A 19071-nucleotide genomic window follows, 5' to 3' on the forward strand; every position below is an offset into this window, starting at 1 on the left:
GAGTGTTCCTGGAGTTGACCTTGGACCGAGCTCGCAGTGTAACGGACGGGGATGCCTAGTCGCCTTCTTCAGAGTTGCCGACCTTAGTCTTTTTTCTGCTTTATAACCGCAGCACCAGTTTCTGGCAGAGATCTTGCAGTGGCGAGCGCAGGCTACTCCTGACCATGTTCTCTTCATGCTGTTAAATGCCAAGGTATTACAATTTTTATTGTGTATCTAATAACCTGAATGCTGTGGAAGCATTTCAGTCACTCCAGATCTTCATCAGTAAATTAGTGTTGCCACCTCCGAGGGAAGAATCAGTGCCGTCTCCTCGCTCAGAACAGGAGGTAAATGGTGCAGTCACCAAGGTGCAAGGGAGACCAACCTTGCTTGCTATTTAATGGCTGTCTTGTATTACCACGAGATCTCTTTATTCAGTTCTGATAATGATGGGCTCTATGATGGAATTACAAAGGCAGACACATGGGTGGAACTCATTGTGTCATTACAGCTTTTTATCCAATTTGACTTTATTTTCTTAAAGGGGGATAATGATGGTCTTGATGACAACTTTTTTTGAAACATTTTTTAATTGTGAAGTCAGGTATACAGAGAGGAGAGACAGAGAAGTCTTCTGTCTGCTGGTTCACTCCCCAAGTGGCCACAATAGAAGGAGCTCAGATGATCTGAAGCCAGGAGATTCTTCAGGTCTCCCACACGGGTGCAGGGTCCCAAAGCTTTGGGCCGTCCTCGACTACCTTCCCAGGCCTCAAGCAGGGAGCTGGATGGGAAATGGAGCTACTGGGATTAGAACCAGCACCCATATAGGATCCTGGTGCATGCAATGCAAAAACTTTAGCCACTGGGCTACTGTGCTGGGCCCTCCATTTACTTTTAAAAATATATATCTTGGGCCCGGCGCGGTGGCGCAAGTGGTTAAGTCCTCGCCTTGCAACCCCGGGATCCCATATGGGCGCCGGTTCTAATCCCGGCAGCCCCGCTTCCCTTCTAGCTCCCTGCTTGTGGCCTGGGAAAGCAGTCGAGGACGGCCCAAAGCTTTGGGAACCTGCACCCGTGCGGGAGACCCGGAAGAGGCTCCTGGCTTCGGATCGGCATAGTATCGGCCCGTTGCGCTCACTTGGGGAGTGAATCATCGGACGGAAGATCTTCCTCTCTCTCTCCTCTCTCTGTACATCCGCCTTTCCAATGAAAAAATAATAAAAATAAATCTTTAAAAAAATAAAAAATAAAAAATAAAAAATAAAAAAAATATATATATATATCTTTACTTATTTATTTGAAAGGCATAGTAACAGATAGAGGGAAAGACAGAGATCTTCCATCCACTGGTTCACTCCCCAAGTGGCAACAGTGGACCAGAAGCTTTATTCCCTTCTCCCACATGGGTGCAGGGGCTAGCCACTTGTGCTTTCCCAGGTGCATTAGCAGGAGCTGGATGGGAATTGGAACAGCCAGGACTTGAACCTGTGCTTCAATGGGAGACAGTGACACCTTAAGCTGCTGCATAACAGTGCTTACCCCTCATTTATTCTGTACGCTCTACTAGTTTACCTTGGGTTATCCCAGCCCATCAGACATCTTAGCAGTCATCTGCTGATTCCAAGGATGTTGCTTTACTGAACTTCAGTTTGCTGCTGTACCATGAACCAAAAAGAGAATGTTGTAAGAAATGATCTTATGGCTGGCATTGTGGTGATTAGTATACACTGCCAACAGTGCCGGCATCCCATATGAGCACCAGGTCATGTCCCAGCTGCTCCACTTCCCAACCAGCTCCCTGCTTGTGGTCTGGGAAAGCAGTGGAGGATAGACCAAAGCCTTCACATTGTCTCAGCGCTGGCCATTGCGGCCACTTGGGAGTGAACCAGTGATCGGAAAATCTTTCTCTCTGTATCTTTGCCTTTCCAATAAAAATACATCAATCTTTAAAAAAAAAAAAGGGGGGAAGGAAAAATAAATGGTCTTACAAATGTAGCCCTGACCTGATGTCCAACAGAAAACTAGCTAAATGAATTATAGCACATAAACATGGTCAGATACTACATAGCCATTCCAGACAGTAGTGTGAAAGAATATTTGGTAATAAAAAAAAATTTTTAGCCATAATGTCTAAGTGGGAAAATAGGATGTGAAATGCAAAGAATTCAGTTCTTATTAAAGATCTTTGCGTTTCATAGCTTATGACAAGGCTGAGGTCATCCAGGCACAGGAGCCAAAGGGATCGTTAGTAACAGAGCTGGGACTTTAACCGTTTACTTTCACTTGAACCCTAATTGGATTTGGAATCTACTATTTTTTTTATGTTACATATGTTTGTATGAGTTTAAGAGGAAGAGAGGGTGCCAGGGTTATGGTACAGTACTACCTCACCAGCACCCCACATAAGCACCATTTGAGCCACAGCTGCTCCAATTCTGATCCGGCTCACTGCTGGGGAACTTGGGAAGCACCAAGATGACACAGGTGTTTCTGCCACCCATGTGTGACCTGGGTGGAGGTTTAGGCTCCTGGCTTTGACCTGGTCCCACCTGGCTGTTCTAGCCATTTGGAGAGTGAACAACAAAGTGGAAGGTCTTTCTCTCCATCTCTCTATATAACTGTGTCCTTCAAATAAATAAGTGAATCAGCGAGAGAGAAAGAGAGAGCCACCTCCCTTTTGCTGATTTGCTTTCCTATGGCTCACAACAGCTGGGCTGGGACAGACCAAGGCCATGAGCTGGAACTCAGGCTGAGTCTTAAGTGAAGGTAGGAGGGATGCAAATACTTCAACCATTACTTTCTCTCCTTCACTCTGTCAGTCTGCAAGGCAAATTTGTGTCAGATGCAAGGCAGAAACTTAGCCACTGAGACATCACGCCAGGCTCCAAGAGTGAGTGAGTGAGTGAACTTACTTATTTATTTATTTTTAAAGATTTATTTATTTTTATTGGAAAGACAGATTTACAGAGAGAAGGAGATACAGAGAGAAAAATCCTCCATCCGCTGGTTCACTCCCCAAGCATCCTCAACAGTCAGAACTGAGTTCATCCAAAACCAGGAACCAGGAGCTTCTTCTTGGTCTCCCACATGGGTGCAGGGTCCCAAGGCTTTGGGCCGTCCTCTACTGCTTTCCCGGGCCACAGGCAGGGAGCTGGATGGGAAGCAGGGTTGCCAGTATTAGAACCAGCGCCCATATGGGATCCTGGTGCATAAAAGGCAAGGACTTTAGCCACTAAGCTGCCGTGTAGTGGTGCTAGATGGGTTCTGATTGCTGTTTTTACTCACAGCTTTACTCTTAGCAAATACAAAGCCAGGTTTGTATTACGTGCTGCAATTGAGCATAACCACCCAGCAATTTTCATTTCTCTGGCCTCATTACTTTATTTCCATTAATTCACTCCACTCTTATTTCCTCCAAGGAAAATCCAAAAATTAGTATGTATTTTTTAAAATAAGATCCATTTATTAATTTCTGCCCAAGACAATGGCCTAGCAAGGTAAGACTGTGCCTGCAATACAAATATCCCATGTGGGTGCCAGTTCAAGTCTCTTTTGCTCCACTTCCCATCCAGCTCCCTGCCTGTAGCCTGGGAAAACTGTTGAGGATGGCCTAAAGCCTTGGAACCCTGTACCACCCGGAAGACCCAGAAGAGGCTCCTGGCTCCTGGCTTAAGATTGGCCTAATTCTGGCTATTGTGAACCACAGATAGAAGGTCTCTCTAACTCTGCCTTTTAAATAAATAAAGAGGAGCCAGTACAGTGGCTCAGTTGGCTACTCTGCCTGCAAGCACCGGCTTCTCAAATGTGTGCAATTCATGTCCACTCAGCTCCCTGCTCGTGGTCTGGGAAACAGGTAGAGGACGGCCCAAAGCCTTGGGAGCCTGCAGCCGCATGGGAGACCTGGAAGAGGTCCCTGGCTTTGGATGAGCTCAACTGTGGCTATTGCAGCCATTTAGGGAGGGAATCATTGGAAGGAAATCTTTTTTTCTCTCTTTGTTTCTATAATACTACCTTTCCAATAAATATTTAAAGAAGAAATGAGGTAGAATGACCCTTTTGTTTTAAAATCTTTGTTTGAAGGAGTTTCAGAGACGACAAGAGAAAAATCTTCTATCTGCTGTTTGACACCTCCACATGGCCTAAGTGACTAGGGCTGGGCAGGCCAAAGGCAGGAGCTTCTTCCAGGTCTCCCAGTCGCTGCATGGTCCAGTCACTGCACCTGCCTTCCTCTGCAGACCATTAGTAGGTAGCTGGAGAAGAGGTAGAACATCGGGACATGAGCCAGCACCTGTGTGGGATACGTGCATTGCAAGAAGCAGCCTAACTCAATACACGACAATGTCAATTCCTCTATTTTTCATGCTTACCTCAAACAAGAAGGGCTGAATGAATATGTCTGATTTAAGTTAATATTTCAAATCCTGGAGTCTATCAAGATATTTATTTAAAAAAAAAAAACCCGCATCTACATTTTGAGATGGGATTTTTCATGAGAATTGATAGCCTGCAGTTTACTGCCTTCCAAGCTTTGGTCTCTGAATCCTTTCTCCTGCTTGCAGGGAACTACAGTGTGCACAGCCAGCTGCCTCCAGCTCCACAAGCGAGCGGAGAGGATTGCCTCGGTTCTCAGTGACAAGGGACATCTGAATGCGGGAGACAACGTGGTGTTGCTCTATCCACCCGGTAAGTGTTGAGTGCGGAAGCTCAACTTTAAGCGCCATATTCAACAGCAGTTGACCAGAGGACAGGAATTCTGGCCCCTGCCATGACCACGTGGGCTGTGCGCCTGCCCATGAGAGGCCATGCTCATTGGCTAAGGGGTGAACCCAGCCTCATCTGCCACCTTGTGTGGCATGCAGGCTCCGCTGGATCTGCCCGTTCATCAGTGCCTGGCACAAACAAGGAACCCAGCAAATGTTACATGAATGCAAACCCTTGGCTCCCTGTTGTTTGGAAACCCTCAAAGAGATGCTTTGTCTCTCGGAGTGTTCAACAGTGGGACTGTTTGTTTCCAGACTAGCATTGTCCATGAATTCATTTGACTTCACATTTTTCATATCTTCATTGTTTAATAGTCCTCTATTATTCCTGTGTTCTACTTTCATGTGTTAATATAATTCACCAGCCTTCTTAGAGTAAGTCAGAATTACGTGGTAGCAGGCCAGTGTCCTGACACAAGGGGTTAAGCCCCCACCTGCGGTGCCAACACGTCATATTTGAGTGCCAGTTCTAGTTGCGGCTGTTGTGCTACAGCTTAGAAGGCAGTGGATGACAGCACAGACACCTGGGCCCCTGCCACACATGCGGGAGGGCTGGGTGGGGCTCCTGGCTTTGGCCTGCGCTGATGCAGCCATTTGAGGAGTCAACCAGCTATTCCCCTCCCTTCCCCTCTGTCTCTGACACCTTGTCTTTTATATAAATAAATCTTATAGAAAAATTATTTGCTCACAGTTGAGTGTAACTATTCAAAATTTAGGTAAAATAGTCGTTCCTTCATTTGCTCCTTCTATTACCAACCACTCATATGCCCAGCCTTCTGTGGTGGTTCTTCTCCTGACTTAATTGTATTGTCTTTTTGGGTGTGTGTGTGCCCTTTTATTTGCGTGGGTATTAAGATTTCTAAGAATAGTGTCTGGTGTAGGAAGCCCCTCCCACACACACACACATGCGTCTTCATCCGTCAGTGAATGACGTGATCGGGGACCAGAGCACTTGTGAGGAGGCCCCTCTCCTGCGGGCCGTGGCTCATCAAGCCGGGTACCCAGGCTGGAGTGAGGTCCGGCAGTGGTTTATGGATGTTTTCTAAAAGCTCAGTTGTTCCTCATCTCTCCTTTTCCCAGTTAAATATCCGTAACTTTTTTTGTTTTTGAAGGCTTATTTCTTTTTATTGCAAATACAAATTTACAAAGAATAGGAGAGATAGAGGGAAAGATCTGTCCACTGGTTCACTCCCCAAGTGGCCACAACAGCCAGAGCTAAGCTCATGCAAAGCAAGGAACCAGCAGCTTCTTCTTGGTCTCCCACATGGGTGCAGGGTCCCAAGGCTTTGGGCCGTCCTCTACTGCTTTCCCAGGCCCCAGCAAGGAGCTGGATGGGAAGTGTAACAGCCAAGGCACAAACTGACACCTATATGGGTTGCCGGCACTTACAGGTAGAGTTGAGAGTTAGTCAGCTGAGCCATCATGTTGGCCCCAACATCTATAACTTTTCTACTTCTACAAAATAAATAATAAGGCCAATCACGTTGGCTCACTCGTAAAAATTCTCACCTGCCAAGCACCAGGATCCGATATGGTGCCATGTCCTGTCCCAGCTGATCCACTTCCCACGTAGCTCCCTGCTTGTGGCCTGGGAAAGCAGCAGAGGATGGCCCGAGTGCCTGGGACCCTGCACCCGTGTGGGAGACCCAGAAGAGGCTCCTGGCTCCTGGCTTTAGATCAGCACAGCTCCGACCGTTGCGGCCCATGGGGAGTGAACCAATCTATGGAAGACCTTTCTCTGTCTCCTCTCTCTGTAAATATGATATGCCTTTCCAATCAAAATAAATATATCTTTTAAAAAAACAAATAGTATTACTAAGAACTTCTTTAGCTATGTCTTAAAAGTTGACTTATTGTTTCCTTTCTCCTCATTCATTTTTGTCATCCCCATTTTTAGAGTTGTTGGGAGTGTTGTTGTTCCTCACTGCCTGCTGTGAAATCATGCCCTGTGTCTCCATCTGGCACAGGATATAGTAAGCTGCTCCTGGCAGTCCCAGGCAGTGACGAGGCTCTTGTGTCTTGCAGGCATCGAGTTGATCACTGCGTTCTACGGCTGCCTGTATGCGGGGTGTATACCCGTGACCGTGCGGCCGCCTCACGCTCAGAACCTGGCCGCCACCTTGCCCACGGTCCGCATGATCGTTGATGTAAGTACCAGCCAGATCTTGTCCTCATCTCAGAAAATCTGCCAAGCCAGGCTCATTCTCCAGTCTTCTTGGGAAGTCAGCTTTGCTTCCTGAAAGCTGTGTGCCTTTCCTTGCTTGGCTCGCTGTGGCTGGGATCACCCCGTGCAGGCGTTCTGGGAGCGTGCTTAGTGGTGAGATACAGACGTGATGCCCCCTTCGTGAACACTAAGGGGGTGAGACCTGAGGAAACTCCCCATGAAGCTGGGCTCCCCACTCCTAGAATGTACATATAAAACTGATTTTTATTTTTCCACACACTGAATGAATTGATTTTTTTAATGCCAGACTCCTGACTTCCTCCAACGTCAGACCGCTTTTGGAGGGCTGGTTTTGTAAATTCACTTGGCATAGCATTAAATGGGAGGCAAATGCTACTCTGAGATCAGACGAGATCGGGCGCGTTCAGGGCCGTATGGCCGTAGACGCAAATCCTGCTCTGAAGATGGTAGAAATTTGTCTCTCACGTGAGAGTGAAAGGAGGAAAGGGAAGCTTGTATTCTGTCACACCCTAATCGTCCTTTAAAGTGAAGGCCAGCCACGGCCAGTGGACTGAGAGTCACAGAATTGCAATTTGTGCGACATTAGCCTGTCTCAGCGCTGCCGCTGTGTCAGCAACACGAGCCTGTGGCACAAGAGCATGCTCACCATAAATAAGTGTGTTACAGGGTTTGATTCAGCAAAATGCCCTTTTCCTATTCTTCTCAGTGGGCCGGAGTAGCCTGCCGTGATGCTCTTTCTTGAGTGTGCTCTGTCAGTGTGGTTTGTATGGCGAGTAGGTCACATGGGCAAGTGCAGCTGTCCAGCACAGAGGCTCCGGGAGCGCTGTCTGCGTGAGTGTGGCTCACGGTCCGTGGGCGCCCTCCAGCTTGCACACCTCCCTGGGCGCTGACTCTTCCACGCACAATTTTCTGGCTTCCCTCGTTGCCCGAGCACCACAGGATCCATGTTACAGTCTTGGGATGTGGCACCCCGACAGAGATGACAACTGAGAAATGTTTGAGAATCTCTGCTGGAAACGATAACTTGGGTTGTCAACAAGTCCGTTGTTCTGAGACAACGATATACTGCACAGTTCCAGGAGAGATGGAAGCAGGAAGCACGCACCTCCTTGCCCTGCGTGTGCTTCCCGGTCCGTGGGGTGTCACGGAGGCCGGCACTGCTCGGTGTGAGGGCTGTGGCAGTGGCTGTTCTTAGCAGCTGCAGCTGGTGGTGCCCATCAGGACCGAACCTCTGACACACGGTGCCCCCCACTCGTTCTCCAGGTCAGCAAAGCAGCCTGTATTCTCACCACTCAGACCCTGCTGAGGCTGCTGAGGTCCCGAGAGGCGGCGGCAGCTGTGGATGTGAAAACCTGGCCCACCATCCTCGACACAGGTAAGACGGGACCAGTGCGGCTGCTCAGAGAACAGGAGCGCTCACTGCCGAGAGCTCCCGGCTTCTCAAGCAGGAGTGTACACACATCTTGTGTGTCACTGCATGTTCCGTGTGCCTAGACAGAAAGAAGCACACCTGAAATCCCGTCGCCTACTGCCAGAGACCCCGATCACGTGCACTAGAGGCTCTCTCAGCATGCTGGATCGCTGCATTTCTTGGCACCACTGAAAGTGATTAGTGGGGCCCAATGTGGTAGCCCAGTAGCTAAAGTCCTCGCCTTGCATGCGCCAGGATCCCTTATGGATGCCGGTTCTAATCCTGGTGGCTCTACTCTCCATTCAGCTCCCTGCTTGTGGCCTGGGAAAGCAGTCGAGGATGGCCCAAAGCTTTGGGACCCTGCACCTGCATGGAAGACCCGGAAGAGGCTCCTGGCTTCAGATCAGCTCAGCTCCGACTTTTATAGCCACTTGGGGAGTGGATCAGCAGACAGAGGATAATCTCCTCTATCTCTCCTCCTCTCTGGATATTTGACTCTCTGATAAAAATAGATTTATCTAGAAAGGAACAAAGAAAGAAGGGAGGGATGTGACTGTGTGCAGGAAGAATCATACGAATTTTTTTTTAATTATTTTTTTAATGCGGTGCAGGGTCCCACGGCTATGGGCCATCCTCGACTGCCTTCTTTTAAGGAATCCTGGCAGATGCAAGGCGAGGACTTTAGCCACTAGGCTACCACACTGGGCCCTGGATCATACAAAATATGATCTGTTCCTTCACTTCTATGTGTGATGTAGTTGAAGCAAAATTGGACTGAGATCAGAAGGTCTGGGTTTTTGTCTGAGCTCCATTACTTATTGTGAGCATGTCCCTGATTGAAATTCTTTCCTAAAATACTGCTTACCCCTATCTGACTCTCAGGTTTACCAAGATCAAATACAAGATAATACGGGAATGCTTGAAAAATCTCAAAGCACTGAGTGTTAGTTGGAAAGGTAGGGGCGTGGATAACGTAAGACAACTATTTGGAGACTCGGTGGTATAACAGTGGAGGTTCTAGAGTCAGACCTATAGGGCGTTCATCCTAATATCTGCTACTTTCTGAGTATCACTTACTAACCTGGGCAAAACTGTAAGATGGGAGTTATAAAGATGAAATAATGTAGAGCAGGGTAGCATGTGAGCACAACAACAGCATCCTAGGAAAAATACAAAAATAATATACAAAGAGAACAGTGGTACCCAACTGTTACTGAGCCCTGGTGACATGCTGCCCATTTAGCATGGACTATTTAGCATGTTCCTTACAACAAACCTCTGAGATGCTATTTTTTAATGTGCTTACATTTTAATCTAAATTTTTTAAGGTTCTTATTATTTTTTTTATTTTTAAAGACACAATGACTGAGACAAATAGAGGCTGGGAAATATCCCATCTCCTGATTCATTCCCAAGTGCCTGCAATAGCTCATCCGAGCAAGGCTGGAGTCGCACGCCAAGGACTCAGTTGAGGTCTGACATGTGGGTGGCAGGGGCCCAAGCCCTGAGCTCCGTCGCAGGGTATCAAAGCAGGAAGCTCAGTCAGAAGCAGAGTGTCAGGGCTGGACCTGATGATACAGCATGCCAGCCATTGCGGCCGCTTGCGGAGTGAACCATCGGGACGGAAGCGCTTCCTCTCTATCTCTCCTCCTCTCTGAATTTCTGCCTTTCCAATAAAAGTAAATAAATATTTTTTTAAGCTACAACTGATATTCATACACCAGCAATGTATTTCCTACCATGTTAGGTTACCCCTTAGTAAAATTGTATTTGTTAAAGAAATTTATGTGATGTAAATTTGCTTGCTTGTATGAGGTTACTTCCAGCAAGCATTGGGACTGGGGGGTCAGGGTGTACCATTGTGGCATAGCTGGTGTAACGACTGCTTGCAGTGCTGCCGTCCTGTATCTGTGTCAGTTTGAGTCCAGGTATGTGGGCCTGCCACCCATGTGGGAAACTCAGATGGAGTTCCTGGTGGCTGAACTCTGCCGGGGCTGGCCCTGGCTGCTGTGCCATTGAGAAATGAACCAGGGGTCGATGTGATGGCTCAGCTGGCTAATCCTCTACCTCCAGCATGGCATCCCATATGGGCACTGGTCCATGTCCTGGGTGCTCCACTTCCCATCCAGCTCCCAGTTTGAGGCCTGGGAAAGCAGCAAAAAATGGCACAAAGCCTTGGGACCCTGATCCCAAGTGGGAGACCTAGAGGAGGCTCCTGGCTCCTGGCTTCAGATTGGCTGAGCTCTGGCTGCTGTGGCCATTTTGGAGTGAAACAGTAAATGCCAAATCTTTCTCTCAGTCTCTCCTTTCTGTAAGTTTGCCCTCCCAATGAAAATATACACATCTTTTAGAAAAAGAAGAGTGTGAGAGAAGTGAGCCAGCAGATGGAAGCTCTCTTCATCTTTTTTAGTTTGTGGGAAAATGAATTTAAAAATAAGCATATATTATTGTAAAAAAAAAAAAGAGAGAGAGAGAGAGAGTCTATGGGTACTGTCTCCATTGTACACATTTCCCGTGACCTTTGTGAGTACCCGTTTTGACCATTGATGTCCTCAGCGAGTGTGAGCTGCTTGTTAGGTGCTAGCCCTGCCCATCACCCTGCCCAGAGAGCTTGCCGAGGAGCGGTGTGTTCATGTCCCAGCCTGTCTGTTGATGTGTCTGTGTTTTTCGTTGCAGATGATTTACCCAGGAAGAAGCTGCCTCAGCTCTATAAGCCCCCCACCCCCGAGATGTTGGCCTATCTTGACTTCAGCGTTTCCACCACTGGCATGCTTACAGGAGTGAAGGTAAAGTGATCCACAAGTGTGCATTCATTGCATGCTGGGAAAACACCAGGCCTGCAGAAAACAGAGCTGGCACTGAGCCCAAAGCCTGCAGCTGCGGAGGCCACACGCTTGACCAGAAACCAGCAGGCAGAGGAACAAGGGTCCCTACTATATTTAAACGCAACCATGACCTCTTCTGTAGTAACTTATGCCAAGGAATTTGTATGAAATTTGTCTGAACCTTGCATAAAAGCCAGCAGACAAGAGTTCAAGTTAAAATCAATACAAAGCCATAGATTTGTATATCGTAAAAATCTGTGGGAACTAATGAGCAGAATGTTACCTTAATGTAGACCTAGCTGCAGTAGAAGCCATGCCTCGCTTTGAGGTGTCTGGGGAGTGGGAGCTTCTCCCAGCTGTCCGTGGTGACCTCTCCCTGCCTGTGGGACATCCGCTCCATGCTGTGCTGTGTGCTTGTCTTCCAGATGTCCCACTCTGCAGTCAACGCTCTGTGCAGAGCCATCAAGCTCCAGTGTGAGCTGTACTCTTCTCGGCAGATCGCCATTTGCCTTGACCCTTACTGTGGACTTGGCTTTGCACTCTGGTGTCTCTGCAGGTAGGGCTGGACAAGCCAGAGAAAACAGAACGTGTGGGGGAGCTCTGGGGCCATAACCATCATATCCTTCTCTTTACTCTTTGGGTCTGGTAACATTTTAGTGCAATGCTGACACCTCAGAATTTACCTACCTAGTTGTTACAGATGTTTGTTTGTTTCTGTCCGTGTTCTCCTTTCTTCTCCTCTGCTACTAGTTTTACGCTTGGTTACGGAGTGGCAGTGATGCTGTTACCTGCTGTCCACTCCATCTTGTAATCCTTGGTATGGAATCACAGCCAAGGAGAAGGATACCTGGAGGAAATATGTCCTGCTTTGGCAGCCAGGACGTACCCCCAAGGCTTGGCAGGAGAGAGCACAGTGGAATGAAAAGCGTGTTGGGCTGTGGAGAGCAGTACATTTGCCTCAGCCAGGTTGCCCCTTGCAGAAGAACAGACCCCAGAGCCCTCCTCTGCTCCAGGAGAGCTTTTACTCACTCCTGCATTTTGTCCTCACTCCTGAATTTGAGGTGCCTCACAGTTCCTCAGCGCATCCTTCATTGTTCGGCTAGCAGTGTTCACCAAAAACCCAAACGAAAAACTAGAGCATTACCTCTGGCTCTGGGTCTTTCTCTCCCGCAGTGGCTGCACAAGGGACGAGCATTGGCACAGTGGGTTAAGCCACCAACTGTGACACCATTACCCCATATGAGCACAGGGTCAGATTCTTGGCTACTCTACTTCCAATCCATCTCCTTGCTAATGTACCTGGGAAGACCATGGAAAATGGTGCTTGCCCTAATTCCAACTACACAGGAGGCCCAGATGGAATCGCGTGGCCTAGTCCCAGCCCTTGCAGCCACTGAATCAGTAGGTGGGAGATTTTATGTGTGTAACTCTTTCAAACAAATAAATAAAAAAATTTTAAAGATTTACTTACTTTTTATTGGAAAGTCAGATAGTACAGAGAGAAGGAAAGACAGAGAAGATCATTTTCCGTCTGACAATTCACTCCCCAGGTGGCCGCAACGGCCTGAGCTGAGCCGATCCGAAGCCAGGAGCCAGGAGCTACTTCTGGGTCTCCCATGTAGATTGCAGGGTCCAAGGCTTTGGTCCCTCCTCAACTGCTTTCCCAGGCCACAAGCAGGGAGCTGGATGGGAAGTGGAACCGCCAGGATTAGAACCAGCGCCCATATGGGATCCTGGTGTGTGTAAGGCAAGAATTTTAGCCAGTAGGCTACCACACTGGGGCCCTGAATAAATAAATCTTTTAAAAAATAAAAATTATCTGCAGACCAGACAGGATGCAAAGACGCTATTGCTGTAGTTCCCATGCCCATTCTTTTTCCTTGCTGGCCCACTCTTCCCGAAGCAGTGCCCGTGTGTGTGTGTGTGTGTGTGTGTGTGTGTGTGTGTGTGTGAGTATTATTTTCCTCTCCATTTAAATGAATCTTATCACTTTGTCGGGATTTCGGTGATTTGGCCAGTGGGCTATACTTTGTCTTGTGCAGTGCTGGCATCACATATGGGCATCGGTTCAAGTCCTAGCTGCTCTACTTCCAGTCCAGCTCCCTGATACTGTGCCTGGACAAGCGCTGGGACATGGCCCAAGTGCTTTAACTCCTGAACGCCTGTCAGAGTCCTGGAGGAAGCTCCTGGCTTTGGCCTGGCCAGCCCACACCATTGCAGCCGTTTGGAAAGTGAGCCACTGACTAGAAGAGCTCTCTGCCTCTGCCTCTCAGAGATGCCATTTTTTAAATAAGTAAATTGAGCTTTAAAATAAAGTAGTAATAATAATAACAGCAATACTGCAACTGCCTTTTGGATCGCGTGTAAAATCCCCTCGTATTGCGGTTTACTTCTCACCCTCCTGGCCTGCCTCACCCTCGCTCAGCCATGCGCCCTGCAATCCGAGTACTGGTTTTGACAGCCTTGCACACTCCATACTTCCCAGCCTTTGTGTGTGCATCTCCTGGCTGGAGCCACACCCCTCCATCCCTGCTCCCGCCCATCACTGTCCATTCCCCACTCATCGTCCACAGCTCAGCCCAAGTGTCGCCTACTCAGTGAAGCACTGTCACCCCCCACCCCCGGCCTGGCTTTCCCAGCTTGAATGAATTGCTCTTTATTCTGTGGTCTCAATGTCCTTTATTCACATCCTGGGTACCACACTTACTGCAGCCTGCTTTATTTTATAATACCCATGCCTTGTAGTTTGCATAAAAACACAGCTAGTTCTCAGACCCCTCCACCTGTTAGGACCTTAACACTGTCCTTCAGGTTTAGTTACTGTTTGTGGAACTGATGCTGTTCTGGTGACTAGGATGAACCATTAATGTCCACTCCTGCCTTTCTTCGTTGCAGCGTCTATTCAGGCCACCAGTCCATCCTAATTCCTCCCATGGAGTTAGAAAACAACCTTTTTCTCTGGCTTGCTACTGTCAACCAATACAAAATAAGGGATACTTTCTGCTCCTATTCGGTCATGGAGCTCTGCACGAAGGGGCTTGGAAACCAGGTGGAGGTGCTAAAGGTAAGAAGCAGCTGCTACCACAGGTATTAAGGGATTTTAAAGAACTGGGCCAGGGCTTAGTAACCGCAGAGTGGGGGTTGCCATCAGGGCAGTGGGTGTTCCACAACTTCAGGAAGAGTACCTCTCCCACCATTCTAATGCAATGCTCTTTCAGAATTTAGTATGACTGTGCAGAAGGTTAGGAGTGGCATTAATAAAAAGATAGAAGGAAGCTGTGGCTTCCAGTATAGGTTTTCTCCATTAGAATTTGAAACTTGAGGATAGTAGTTGTTGGAGCCTGCCTCCAAGATCAGAATAGCCTGTGTCTGTAGCAGTCGTGTGTATAGCAGCGTGTGAAACTGCCTGAATATACTCACTGTTCTTTGACAGAGAAGTAGCCCCTTACGGATGGAAAACAAGGAAGATAAGAGGCCTAGAGTTCTAAGTTTATTTTCACCTCAGTCCCATTTAATAGGGAGAAATCTAAGGTACAGAAAAACATCAGCATTTACTATTGAAGAGCCTGAGATTTTTATATGAAAGAGGAAGGACAGAGACGATGAGCAGGTGACCAGCAGGTACTGATGTCTTACCTCTCGTGCTCTGCTGAGAGCAGCCTCTCTCTGTGTAGCCAGGGTGGTTTTCCTGACCCCAGAGAGCAGGGAGCCTTCCTGTGCAGTTCCTTGGTCTGCTGACCTCAGCCTGCGCACGTGGGTGTCTTGCAGACGAGGGGGATCAATCTTTCGTGCATCCGCACCTGTGTGGTGGTGGCAGAGGAGCGGCCCCGCATCGCGCTGCAGCAGTCCTTCTCCAAGCTGTTCAAGGACATTGGGCTGTCCCCGCGGGCCGTCAGCACCACCTTCGGATCGAGAGTCAACGTGGCCATATGCTTACAGGTGATGGTCCTGAGGTCCTGTGGGCTCACTCATGGGGAGAGCGGAATGCTCTGGAACACAGGCGCGGAAGGCAGACCCCGGGCCTTTGTCTTGACATGTGTGTATGTGGTTTGTTCCACTGTAAAAAGAAGAAATGGGCACTCTAGTTGACAGGGCTGCCCTGGCACGCTGGCTGCTGGGTCAGAGCGGTTGGCACCCTGCTAGCAGCTAGGACCAGGTCAGAGTGAACCCTGCAGGTTGTCGTCATATCGTCCCTGGGGGTGAATCAAGAACATGTGCGAGTCTTACTCAGATTTTCTTTCTAACCTTCTGTTGCTCTATCTTTTTTATTTGCTTTTTACCCCCAACAAAATACAAATAAGCCTATATTCCCTTCTCTGGCCAGATCCCAACTTTGCCATGTTATTCTTGGCAGGTAAATAACCAAAAAGGGATTAGAAGTGAGTCTGACTTTATGTAGCTTGGAGGGCTGCTCTCCTGTCGTTGACAGCTACTGCGCCTTGCTCAGTGGAGAAAAAGTGAGCGTTCAGGACACAGCTTGACTCTTCACGAATGCAGCTAAGCTCTCTGTTCCTGGATTTTAAATGAACGATGCATTGGTTTCTTTTTCTTTAGGGTACCTCGGGGCCCGATCCGACTACCGTATACGTGGATCTGAAATCACTGAGACACGACAGGTATAGGGGGTTCACTGTGCGCAGCCCTGTGGGGTCCCCAAACACAGCACACTTTGAACTCAAAATCAGCATTTTCCCTGCCTCCTTTTAGGATTTTGTCTCCCAGGAAGCATATGGGGAAAAGGGAAGGAAGTCCTTTTTATTGTGAACAACTGATAAGGTATAGGTTTATAGCAAGAAAGTTCTAATGCTCACAGTTGCTATACATTTTTTTTTCTTTAGAATTTTTTTTTTCAAGTTGCAGCAAAAAAACTTTTATTTCCATTTGTTCCACTTGTTTGAGAGGGCTCCAGGGGCAGTTAACAAGCTGCCTGATGGCTGAAGACATCAGCGGATGCATCTCCTGTGGCTGCTGGGCTCCGCCACCCCTAGTTAAGCTTCAGAGTAAAGATTTATTTATTTTTATTGGAAAGTCAGATATACAGAGAGGAGGACAGACAGGGGAAGATCTTCCCTTCGGTGATTTATTCCCCAAGTGGCCGCAATAGCCAGAGCCAAGCCAGGAGCCTGGAACCTCTTCCAGGTCTCCCACGTGGGTCCCAAGGCTCTGGGCCTTGGTTGCTTTCCCAGACCATAGGCAGAGAGCTGGGTGGGAAGCAGCCAGGACACAAACTGGCGCCCACATGGGGCCACAGCACGTGTAAGGTGAGGACTTTAGCTGCTAGGCCACCGCCCCAGACCCAGCAGTACTTAGTTTCTGCCTTTGCAAAAATATTTTGTGACATTTGACACAAGTTAAGATGAATAGACTCTTTCCGCTAAGAGCTTACACGTGTAAGATGGGACAGGTGCAGTAACCGAGGCAGAGTGGAGGTTCTGAAACAGCACTGTATCTGAGCAGTGTGGGGAGAGCCTGCCTCCGCCCCCAAGGCTTGAGGAGGAAGCACCCCAGTGTGGAGCAGGCTGAATGGGTGTGGCCTAGGCCCTGCAGCACCGCACCCCTCCCTGCGCTGTTCCTACATGCACCCCCACCCCACCCACGGGAAGTCTGACAAAGTCTAGAAGCATTTTGATTGTCACAACAGAGAGGTTTTTGAGTAGAGCTTGTGGATGTTGCCAGGTATCCCGTGATGCTCAGGGTTGCCCATATGACCAAAGTGGCCTGCTCCAGACCTTGTAGTGCTGAGTTTGGGGAGCCCTGCTCTAGTGTGGGAGGCCTCAGGGAGACAGTAGAGCACCTCAGCTGGCTGGTGGGTTCACTTCTACAAGGCCTGAAAACAGAAACACTCTTCTCCCACAGGGTCCGTCTGGTGGAGCGGGGCGCCCCCCAGAGTCTGCTGCTCTCGGAATCTGGAAAGGTAATTGGGTCTGTGAGCCCTTGGGAAGGCCAGCCGGCTGGACACATGGTTCAGTTTAAAGAAACCTGCAGTCAGTTCATGTGTTAGAATGCAAAACAAGGCTTAGCTGGAATCTGGAAATAAACCAACTTCTTTAGCTTAGCTGATACTTTCAGATCCATACAGACCCAGAAAGAATAATACTACATCTGACCTTTTTCAGTTTCCATAGACTTGTTTAAAAATGCAGCTGACATGGCCAGCAACATGCAGTGTTCCTCATGCGCAAGGTGTGGCTAGGTGAGCTATACCAGACGACGTGTGCATGCACTGCTCAGCATCCACAGCAGCTTCCCATGCCTGAGCCCACACAGCAGCCACACTGAGAATCCTGGAAGGCAGAGAGGAAGCAGGGAATCCTGCCGAAACCACCCAGTAGTGTGTCAGCACCATGGCGACATCTGCCGTTTGAACTCTACGGAGGGCTAAGGTTGATTTCTTGTCCGGGCCAGTCTCCCTGTGCCTCCCTTAGCATCAGTTGCACCCCAAGACATGACACAATCCCATGCAGTACCTGGCTCAGACTAGAGGGGGCAGGCTCTGCCTTTTATTTCCTCGAGGAAAGATGTTGGATTTCTGAACCCAGGCCTTCATCTTGGGGCTTTCCAGGGAGCTTCACTCATTTGGAATCAAGCTTGAAGGCAGAGCGGGGTGACCAGGAAGCTCTTCTTCCTCTTAGGCCCTGAGCATCCTCTCTCCCGGAACTGGGTTCTTGCTTTTCCCTTCTGAGGAGGATCCCAGGCGGGTACTAAACCCCTCTGTCTTAGGGAACACCAGCTGAGGTCAGGAATGCAGCTTTTCCAGCTGTGCCTCCTACAGCCATTTCTGTTAGAAGGTGTTTTACTGATAAAATCTCAGTGATTTCTCAAGAAAGACCACAAATAAGGGAAGTGGTATGTTTGAGTTGTATGAAGACTTACCGATGCCGTCCTCATGTGCAGGGGTTTGTCCTGTAAATGGACGATTAGCTGCTTTCCTGTCTTATTTTCGAGCATGGGTCTGATTAGACAGCTAGTCTCCCGAGCAGGCACAGGTGTGTTGGCTGTCCCCTCAGCATAGCCGTGCTGCGTAGCTCCTGCACCCCCAGCAGCTGACCCTGCATTTCCTGTAGGCCGGTGGATTTGACTAAGCCTGATCATTTTTGTGTTTGCATCCGTAGATTTTACCTGGAGTGAAAGTGGTTATCGTTAATCCCGAGACCAAAGGCCCCGTTGGCGACTCCCACCTGGGAGAGGTGTGTACGCTTCTCACGTCTGCCCTGCGGAGTCCGCAGGGTGCACGCTGCAGGAGCTGACAGAGCGCGGAGCTAGCTTTTCCTAACTTGTAAACTGAGTTCATCTTTTCCTGTAAGGCCCAAGGCTGAAATGGACAAAGGGGGGCGAGGGAGATGAGGATCAAGGGGAGACTGAGGCACACGAATGAGAACCAGGCCCAGATCCCCCGACTGCCGTGCTCCCAGCCCGAGAGGAAACGGGCTGCCGGACACGGTGGGACTGAAGAGGGCCGTGTCCATCGTCGCCTTGACGCTTCATGCCCGTGCGGTTTCCCAGAATGTATCCGCTTTTGAGTGGAGCGTAAATACAGCCGCTGGGCGACCGAGGCTCTGCCAGTCACAGTATCCCAGTGTTGGACCAAGTTGCTTAACCTCCGGGCCTAGGCCTTCCTCCTCAGCCAATAGCAGCAGTTCCCTCATCGCCCCCTCAGTGACAGTAAGAGTTAACACTGATCTTACTGCACCTTTGGAGTTGTGGACAGCAGCCCAACAGGGAGGCATCCGTGCTCCAGTTAGATTCGGCCTGCTCATGACCTCTGGAGGCCTTCGCAGGCTCTGAGAGCCGGTGAGCAGTAAGCCAGGGAGGCCGCGGAACACGGCTGTGCGAACGTGAACTTCATTGTCGCGTACAGCACAAGTTAGGCACGTGAAATACATACATCTGTGTTCAGTGCATGGTAAA

General features: G+C 48.9%; 1 protein-coding gene across 2 annotated transcripts in view; it reads left to right on the forward strand.

The window, feature by feature from the left end:
• The window catches only part of DIP2B (disco interacting protein 2 homolog B), a 204593-nt gene that overhangs the window by 177520 nt on the left and 8002 nt on the right, over positions 1–19071 (forward strand). For both annotated transcript variants that reach the window (XM_040979021.1, XM_040979013.1), the window contains exons 25-35: positions 113–193; positions 4542–4665; positions 6768–6889; positions 8191–8302; positions 11015–11124; positions 11589–11719; positions 14059–14227; positions 14932–15102; positions 15718–15779; positions 17020–17077; positions 18276–18350. In XM_040979021.1, coding sequence (XP_040834955.1) covers positions 113–193; positions 4542–4665; positions 6768–6889; positions 8191–8302; positions 11015–11124; positions 11589–11719; positions 14059–14227; positions 14932–15102; positions 15718–15779; positions 17020–17077; positions 18276–18350 — 1215 coding nt within the window. The remainder of the gene's footprint in view (positions 1–112; positions 194–4541; positions 4666–6767; positions 6890–8190; positions 8303–11014; positions 11125–11588; positions 11720–14058; positions 14228–14931; positions 15103–15717; positions 15780–17019; positions 17078–18275; positions 18351–19071) is intronic.

The sequence above is a fragment of the Ochotona curzoniae genome, unplaced genomic scaffold (genome assembly GCF_017591425.1).
Source record: "Ochotona curzoniae isolate NIBS_2020 unplaced genomic scaffold, NIBS_Ocur_1.0 contig_1014, whole genome shotgun sequence".
Classification (NCBI taxonomy): domain Eukaryota; kingdom Metazoa; phylum Chordata; class Mammalia; order Lagomorpha; family Ochotonidae; genus Ochotona; species Ochotona curzoniae.